The 9,413-nt window shown below is 43.9% G+C and overlaps 1 protein-coding gene across 1 annotated transcript in view; it reads left to right on the forward strand.

Moving 5' to 3' along the window:
• Nucleotides 1–501: 501 nt before the first annotated feature.
• LOC107097300 (filamin-B-like) overlaps nt 502–9,413 on the forward strand; it is a 75,771-nt gene continuing 66,859 nt past the window's right edge. Inside the window, exon 1 of the mRNA XM_015394398.1 lies at nt 502–903. Within this exon, the coding sequence (XP_015249884.1) occupies nt 612–903 (292 nt within the window). The 5' untranslated portion in view covers nt 502–611. The remainder of the gene's footprint in view (nt 904–9,413) is intronic.

Consider the following 9,413-nt stretch of genomic DNA (forward strand, 5'->3'; position numbering starts at 1 on the left):
CTAAATAGAACAGTGTTGGTCTTTTCAATTCAATTTAGTTCAGTTTTTCCTTAAAAATTTAAAAAATATCCACTGGATTTGGTTTTCTTTCCTTGAAAACCAAGTCCAGTGGATATTTTTTGAATTTTTACGGAAAAACTGAACTAAATTGAATTGAAAAGACCAACACTGTTCTATTTAGTGTTTAAGAAATTACTGTTAGTTAATAAGCAGCACGGTGCGGGTCCGTTGAGCATCTCTCTGAAACGAGTTTTTTGAAACTTTTGAAACACTTTGTGATGACCGTCTTCATCACCATAATAAAAATATATATGTTTAAAATATAAATACTTGTGTTTCATTTGCAAAATTTAGAGTCCTGTTTGTCGAACATCCGAGAGACAATAACGAGAAACTGCTTATATCCAGAAAAGATCGAACGGCTGGGCGGGGCCGCAGAGGGAGTCAGAGGAAGGTGGGATTTCCCAGCTGCAGTGAACGCAGCACCAGCAGTGTAGTCTGAGCCAGTTGCAGCAGAACTTCAAACCAAGTCGCGGCCGTTCCGAGGAAGCAGCTCATTCAGTGCGGTCACACTTCAACCAGAACCGAACCGGAAACCTCAGCGGGCCAACATGCCGGCCACAGAGAAGGACCTGGCGGAAGACGCCCCGTGGAAGAAGATCCAGCAGAACACCTTCACCCGCTGGATCAACGAGCACCTGAAGTGCGTCAACAAGCGGATCGGGGACCTGCAGTTGGACCTGGGAGACGGCCTGCGGCTCATCGCCCTGCTGGAGGTCCTGAGTCAGAAGAAAATGTACAGAAAGTACCACTCCAGGCCCAACTTCAGGCAGATGAAGCTGGAGAACGTCTCGGTGGCGCTGGAGTTCCTGGAGAAGGAGAACATCAAGCTGGTCTCCATCGGTGAGTGACCGGGAGAGGAGCGGCCTGGGCGGCCAGGCAGCTCACCGAGCCGCGGTGGTCGGAACAGCAGAGAGATGAATTTATTCTTTCCTCTAACTTTACTTTGATTGAATAAATGAGTAAAAGCTGAAACCACGTTTGCTTTAGTTTCTCCTCTAAAGTCACAAAACATGGATTTACGGTTTTCTTCTGGACAGAATCTCTCCAGTTTTCATTACTTGTGGAATGAGGGTCCCTGACCTGAAGGTCAGAGGTCAGACCTGAAGAGCAGGACTGGAAGTGAGCGGTTCTGGTTCTGGTTCTGGTTCTGCTGTGGTTAATGAGCAGCACATGGCCACACCTGTGTTGACTTACTGAGGCAGGTTTATGCTCAGTTCAGGAGAGTCAGGAAATATGACTCTTCATATAGAGGTAATAAATTTAAAGAGAAGAACAGTTCTCATTTTGAAATGAGGATGGTGTTTTCTGTTGGGAGGGGCCGCTTGGGGTCAATTCTATTCAGTTTATTTCTATAGCTCCAATTAACAACATGTCATCTCAGGTCACTTTCCAGTTCACCAGATCATCCAGTCAGATTGATTCAAAGTTTTCTATCTAAGGAAAACCAGCTGATTGCATCTGCTCATTGACTCTTCAGCAATCCCTCACACTAAGCATGCTTGTAGCGACAGTGGAGAGGAAAAACTCCCTTTGAACAGGAAGAAACCTCCAGCAGAACCAGGCTCAGTGTGAGCGGCCATCTGCTGAGGCCCACTGGGGTTCAAGGAGACAGAAGCAGACATAGAAAAAGAAGCATAGATACAAAAGCCAACTGTCAACCAGCTCCACAGGCGGCCCCGTCCAGGAAACACACAGCCAGGCAGACGAGCTCCGAGCCAGCTCCCATGTCAGAGGATGAAGAGAGCACATCCAGTTAGTCACAGTCAGAGAAACAGGACTACACTGGAAAACAGGCCAAGCTCCAACGTCTATAACGACAGCTGGTATTTCTCTCCAGGATGGAGTCACAGCTATGAGAAAAAGCAGAGAGAGCAGAACGTTAGAGATTGAACTAACAGATTCTGCAGAGTGGAAGAATAGAGATAGAATGAAGCAGAATGATGAAAAAGGGGTCCCTATGTCCTCCAGCAGTCTAAGCCTATAGCAGCATAAACAGGTTCTGCTGGGTCATACGTGGCCGTTTGGGGCATTCCCTGAGTGTTTCAGTAGCTGATCCAGCTGATGGTCCTTGAAGGTGTCAGGCAGGACCTTCTGTAGGACCATCGCCTCCAACGTTCCTTCATATTCTCCTTTTGTTTCTGAGGTCTTCCGGTTCCTCAGTCCTCAACCTTTAGAGGACGGTTCTAGTATGACCCAGCTGACCAGAACCAGGCGGTTTGATAAACTCATGGCTGTTTTTCTTTGTTCTGTTTGTGATGCGTCCCATTTCAGGTCGATGGGTTTGGAAACTGAAATGTGATTTTCAATGAGTTTCTGAAGACGTGGGTCAGAAGGGCCGAAGTCTGGCTGTGGTTCGGTCCTTCTGTTTTCCTCCTTTTCTGACATTATACACAGAGATGCACTGATCAGACGCTGGAACCGGCCTGCAGGTTCTGATCAGAACAGACTTTCCTCTCCCTATTGGGTTCATAATCAAAAACAACTTCTCTGCTTAATTGGTGCAAACGAAGCAAACATTCATAGCAGGTCTGAGCTTCGCCGTTTATCTGGAAAGGCCTCAGATGATCAGATTTGTTCCAGGCTGTCCCGCCAGATGAGGAGCAAACCTCCATCTTCTCTCTATCTGTTCTCCTCTGCGGCTCAATGTGATTTCTCCCAATCACTAACGGTCTGCTCCCTCTGTATGGCCAGGACGAGGAAACGAGCATGAGAACCTGAAGGAGCTGCAAAGGTTTTAACCGGAGACCGCGAAGCAGAAATCAGGCCACAACGTTTTTTTTTTTTTTACAAAGAAAACATATTGGAAATTGCAGAAGTTTAAAGCTACTTTTCAGATTAAAGTTGTCCTGTTTCAGTGTGGGGGGCGGGGCTAAGATGACATGGGGTGTGGATTGATGACTGTAGCTAAGCTACATATTCCCAGATGCTGCGTTTATGGAGCGGGGGAACTATGAATGTTCTGTGTTTGTGATTATTCTTCAAGTCTAATCTGTTGCCGTCAGTCTGGAAAGGTAAAAATGACTGGAAATGAGGAGCAGCATATAAAGATAATCATTTTCTCCATGATTTATGTCATGAAAGCTCACATCAGAGAAACATTTTCATTTTTAGAACCTGCCATAGAACATCAATGAGGCTCTGAAGACTTTTTTATTTCCAAAGGTTCCTAAATTCACTTTGTTTCTGCAGATAACTTTCCAGATCCAGATCAATCAGATCATCCAGTCAGGTGGGTTCAAAGTTCAAAGAGAACCAGACGTATTGATTCTGCAGCAAACCCTCACACCAAGCATGCTTGTAGCGACAGTGGAGAGGAAAAACTCATCAGCAGGGAATATTTTGTCCAGAGACCTCAGCTGTCTGTTATCATTCCACAACCTGTCATCTAAGCCCGCACCGCCGACGCCGCAGTTTGAAAATAAAAGTAGCTTTAAGTTGAGAATGGATGATCTGTGATCCTGGCCAATAACGGATCATTTTTCCCCTATAATTCCTCTGAAGGTTTTTCTATCGTTCATCTTTATGTCACTGAAACTTTAGAAAAATGTCAACACCGGTTATTTTTGTTTTTTTTGTATTTCTCTGTGAAATTGTGAAACAGCAGCCAATCAGGGATTGTTGTAGGTTAAAATGGAATACAGAGACGATGTTAAAAAGGGTAGAGATGAGGAGATAAGGAGTTCTCTCAAGACGTCTTTAGGTTAAAAAAAAAAGCCTTTTTATTTTAGTCCTAGAAGCACTGCTCATCCTCACTCCCCTCCAGCACAGAGCCCGGTCACCGGGCTGTCACCTATTCGATGGTTGCCATGGCGATGCATGTAAACCTCTGGGTTTCCAGTAGTACACATTGTTTTCCTTCTCTTATCGCCTCATGGTTCTGCTTGGCTTGAGCAGATCTTTATCTCTCAGGCCGATACAGCAGCTGGGTGTGAACCGGGCGTCCTTGTTGCTCCTGGTTTCTGCCTGCGGGACTCAGAGGTATCATTATGTCTGAGAGGTTTTCTAAACTTTAGATAAACTTCTCTGAACCAGCCCGGTTCCAGGACTGCAGTCTTTCAGTTTCAGTTTTTTGCCTACCTCCGATTGACATTTGAATGCAGCATTATTGAAAATGATCGATCAGATAAACCGATGATTGGAGGATAGAGTTGAGGTAAAAGGTGCCATTTGCAGAAACGACCACCCAGCACGATAAAACATATGTTCATGTTGCTAATCAGGAAAATGATCTCATCTAGCATGCAGGAAAACACCAATCCACTTTTTTCACTAGTTCTGATATGCAATTATGGAGTTTCTGAATAAGTTTTAGTAAACAATTTGTTCTCGTTATCAGTCAGAGTAAAATGGAAAAGAAATTCTTATTTCTTTTTTGTTGTTTTTTGAAACGATTGTTAGTGTGATGAAGCAATCTGTCCAGCTGGTTGCAGGAGAAACGAGCGTCTGTTGATTCATTGTTTGTTTGGGAATGCAGTTTGGACGGAGGAAACAAGATTTATAGAAGTTCTTGTTGCAGAGTCTTTCAGTCTAACGTTGGATCACTTACATGATAGTTTTCCAGTGGGGCAATACCAAACAGTGTGGAGTTACAAACTCCATAAACTGTCTTCCTGTCTTCTGGGAACTGATGCATTAATATGTAGGATCTGCTCTGCATGTTTGTCCATAAGTCACGGCTGACAGAAGTGTTTGTGTTGGCCGTTTTCTCACACTCTGAACGCTCGCAGCTCTTCTCCCTCCTGCAGCAACATGTTCTTCTCCGGCCCGCTTTGTTCCACTCCACCCAGGCCGTCTCCTTTCTTTCTAAACGTACGTTTGGCAAGTAGAATGATAGAGGTAGGTGGCCCAGATCCTGACCTGTTGAGACCTCCATGCTCCTCCTTCATCAGATTGATGATCGCTACCACTGGATGGAAAGGTTTGGGTCAGTTCTGCAGTCTGTTTGGAGGCTTTCATGCCCACCATGACAGCTGCTTTTTGGACAAAATAAGTGAATAAAGAGGTAATTTTAAGGGAAAACATTGAACGGCTCTCGGGTTGTTGCTCTCACTGAAGGAAACTTTGTTCTGGGATGCAACTAAAGCCACAAAGCTCTGACAAAAGTCGCCCATCCTCTCTGGGTTCTGTTGGGTTCGGTTACCGCTTCACTTCAGGCTCCAGACTCCCGTCTTAGTTACTTCATTTCCTCCTATAGATTTTGTTCTTTCAAATGCATTTAAAGGTAATTATATTCCAGTGTGAGAATTGAAGACGCTCTTAATTTCATTCCACTTATTTTGGCTCAGTTTGACAGCTGTAGTAAACTGTGATTGTCGGATCAGGGGAAATCCTGCTTACATGCAGACTGGTGGCATTCCTGTAGTCCTGAGGAGAAAGCTGGAGGACATTCCTCGCTCAGAGATTTAGATTGTTTGCCAAAAGCCTCACTGGGGTGAGACTGGGCAGCAAAAAAAGAGCATTTGAAAAAGTTCCTGGTTGCAATGTGTTGGAACGGGTCGAGGAAACCGGGCGACGGCTCTTTTCATGTTGTTTAAGGTATAAACAAGTAGAAAAACTGTCCCTTTGTCTTTTGTCGCCAGGACTCACACCAGCAGACCATGGTGTGTTTGAGAGAAGGATAACTGTTTCTGCTGGAAAGGTAACCTGAGAAAAGGCAGAATATAGACTTACAATCATGCACCAGCTCTCAGCACAGAAAGTGTCTTTGTTCCAAGTGAAAATGCAGGAGCTTTATAACGACCAAATGTCACCTGATGCATCCTTTTAGCAAACATGAACTCATGTAGTATTGTTCATTAGGAATAAAATAAAATAAAACTAGTTTTTATTCTGAAGGTCGGTGTTTCTGAAACTAATCCTGTACAGCTGTTTTAATTTTTATTATCCAGTCAATCAACACACCCTTTAAAGGATTTTGTGGACCTGTACTAGTAGCCCTGGTCCTTAAAGGTGACCAATATTTAAATATTGCTTTTGTTTTATCGAGTCCTCGGCTCTTTTGATTGACTTTAAAACCAAGTTCTTCCTCACTGTGAAGAGTAACGGTGTGCCTTAAAGGAATAGTACACCCAAAACATGATTAGCCTTCATTTTCTACTCACCCCCATGCTGAACAACACTCTGGAGTACTTTTTTGATATCTCAAATGCATCTGGAGATCTGGGAGGCTTCTTGCTGTCTGCTGACATTCAAATAATGGAGGTCTATGGCGCCCGAGGCAGAAAGGTCCATAAAAGTCCACAAAAAACGTGTCAATATTCCTCCATACTGCTCGTCCAATGTATTCCAAGTGTCCTGAGTGGGTAGCGTCCATAATTTACTCGAAACGAAGTCATTTAGAATGTTTTTAGAGCATAAACAGTAGTGTATAGGATTTCCTAAAAGCGCGTTCACGAGTCTACGGAAACCGCGGCAGACCAAACCAGATGAAAGTGCGCATTCAGCGTCTGCTCTGCCGATAATGCAAGCGTAGAAGAAGAAATGTGCTGTTTACCTGTGCAAAGAAAGAAACAACGAAAGAAAAATGTCTGAGGACTTCAGTGTTGAGGAAGAGCATGAGTTCTTTGCCGAGCTGAATGCGCACTTTCATCTGGTTTGGTCTGCCGCGTTCTCCGTAGCGTCGTGAACGCGCTTTCAGGAAATCCTGCTTCGCTTCTTCTTCTTCTTCTTGTTTACTACTGGTGGTTGGCTTTGGTCGCAGTTCCGCCACCTTCTGCTCTGGAGTGTAATCGCTTCGCCTATGAGAAAAAAGAGCAGCGCATGAACCGAACGAAACACACACGAACCGAACGGTTTTCATAAACCGTTCCATCCCTACTAGATATAAATATACTGTCAAAAAGAATAAAAACCAAATCATGACCTATAGACTGAGGAAAAACTTTCCATCATGAATAAATGGGCTGTAGCTTTTAAGTTAAAATGACCAAACTTGTTGTTTAAACATAGATCTTTTAGAAGATTTTTTTTTTTTCTTTTTACCTTTAAACCATCAATAAGTTGACATTTTTAGAACAGCTCTAACTCCTTCACCAGACAAAATGTCATTCCCCTGCAGACCTTTGTGGTTTTATCAGACTGAACGGTTATCATGTCATCTTCCTCTCGGTGTGGCTTTGAGACGTCTTTGATGTGGGGAAATTCGTAGAACATTTGCACCTGTGTAAAGTCTGGAGAGGCGGCAGACATGACGCCAGGTTGAAGACAGTCACCGTTGACTTGATATCCTGTTAATGATCGGTTTGATGAGAAGGTGATGAAGGAAGAACAGCACTTTGAGGCCATCTGTGGCTCCACTGACAGACTTGGACCAGACGCTCTGCATTGTTTATCTTTGTGCATCTCTTTATGCCTTTTTTATTCATTTCTTTCAAGTGTTCAATTTGAGCCAGATATGGATAAAAGAAAATACGATTTTAATAACGACAAATATATTTGATTCAATCCGTTTGCTCTTGTAATCTGTGTTTAACTGTGCATCTAATCAGATTAGGGTAAATGGATAAGAAGTAGTTGGTTCTGGGTGCTGAGTGGGATTTAAAAACTGGGATGTTGCAGATCTTGCCAAAGGTTCTGGAACGCATCATGTTGCTGTCTGTTCTTACATAATCCCTGCTCTGTCTGTGTGGTTGCAGTGGTTTACTGAGATTGTTCACTGATAGTTCCTGTGGTGAACCTCCTGCAGCCTGGCTCTGCTTCAAACATCTATTCATCTTTTTTTCGTCTGATTGACTGTACTCAGACCAAACAGTTTCTTTCTTCGGTTTTTGTTGATCAGATGCATATTAAGTCGATGATGTGAGCCTTAGATGTTTTGTCTGTGCCTAAAGCCAAAAGCGTGAGCCATTTAGAAAAAGTTAGGCGAGTTGTGTGAGCCCTGCTTTGTTTCAAACCTCGTTAAGGATCTAAAAGCGACCAAATGTTCATCAGCAGATGTTCATAAAACGACGGAGCCCTGTGCAGGGATTGTTTTTTTGTTAGACATTTTTCAGAGAATCGCTTCAGTGTGATGAAAAGTATTTGATTTCTTCCCCTCCTTATGGCGGGTCTGGTTCTGATGACGACATGGCCTAGGACCCGACAGGGTGAGGTCATGCAGGGCTAAGCGCTGCAGGGTGTTTGCTTGCCAGGACGTAATGCCAGATGTGTGGTAATGACAGGGCGGCCCGTCCCGGCTCGCTCGGGTCTCCTGTGGTTCCTGCTTCTGCTGCGATTTGTTCATCATTAGTCATTTATGTGTTTGAATGTTCAGTTGAACAAATTCCTGATTGATGATCTTGTTTCGCTCTGATGCAGCAGATTCTCTCAGGAGGCTGTTTTTAATAACCAGGAGAAATTTGGTTCCTTGTCTTTTGGACCCTTAGAATAGAACCTATTGGATCTCTAGTTTTGCTTTTGGTCTCAGCTTTACGACGGCCAATTCCTCCTCAGATTCACAAATTCGGCTAATCCTCGTTGCCTTCCTGGTCTCTTGATGTTTTTCAAGTGTTCTTCGTGGTCCGTTCACCTCAGGTCTTTGTGGGGGAGGGGGGAACTAGAGAGCAAGTATTTCTGAGTCTTTGATTTTCGTTGAACTTCATCCCTGGAAGCTGTTTGCATCCAACCACAGCCAGATTAAAGAGCGCTGGAGACAGAATGACACATCCTCTGCATCATGCTCAGCCCTCATTACTCAAATCAAAGACATTAAAGGACTCTTGGCCTCTTTTCTGTCTGTAATCTGGAGGTTTTATGGTGGGATCATCCCCCAGCTGCCTCCGTGGGACTCATGTGACTCCTCAGTATTGTCATTATTTCAGCAGCGCATCATGCAGTAAGGTCACCAGTGCCTGCTGCCGTCATGATGTTGGGAAGTTGGATAATTACACCCTGAGTCACCCCAAACGGGCCCAGACTACGGCAGGAGCCTGAATAGAGGGATCATATTGGCTGAATGCTAGGGTCGTTTATCTTGGTTACTAATGAGCAACGCCGCACTAATTGAAGCTTTTGGTGGAGAAAACGCCTCCTTTTGGCAGGTTTTTTAATGGCCACTATTTTTTAGACCTTTTCCACCATGTGCTTTCAAAGGGTCATGCTGCTCTGCAAGTTAGCTTGTTTTCCGCTGCATGACATAATGTGAAACACATTGCGATTGTGGGGCCCCTCCTGCAGCACTGGGCGCTTTGGATACGTTCATATTGCAGCCTGAAGTGACCCAGATCAGATTGATTTTTTTTTCCCCTCAAGATGAAGATAAAGAATGTCTGCGCATTTTCATCTTAAAAGGATCATCAAATATCACTCTGGCCTTTATATTTGTTAATATCTTTATTCTATTTACTAGAATAATCCAAATTAAGATGCTAAAG

The sequence above is a fragment of the Cyprinodon variegatus genome, unplaced genomic scaffold (genome assembly GCF_000732505.1).
Source record: "Cyprinodon variegatus isolate N-32 unplaced genomic scaffold, C_variegatus-1.0 Scaffold683, whole genome shotgun sequence".
Taxonomy (NCBI): Eukaryota; Metazoa; Chordata; class Actinopteri; order Cyprinodontiformes; family Cyprinodontidae; genus Cyprinodon; species Cyprinodon variegatus.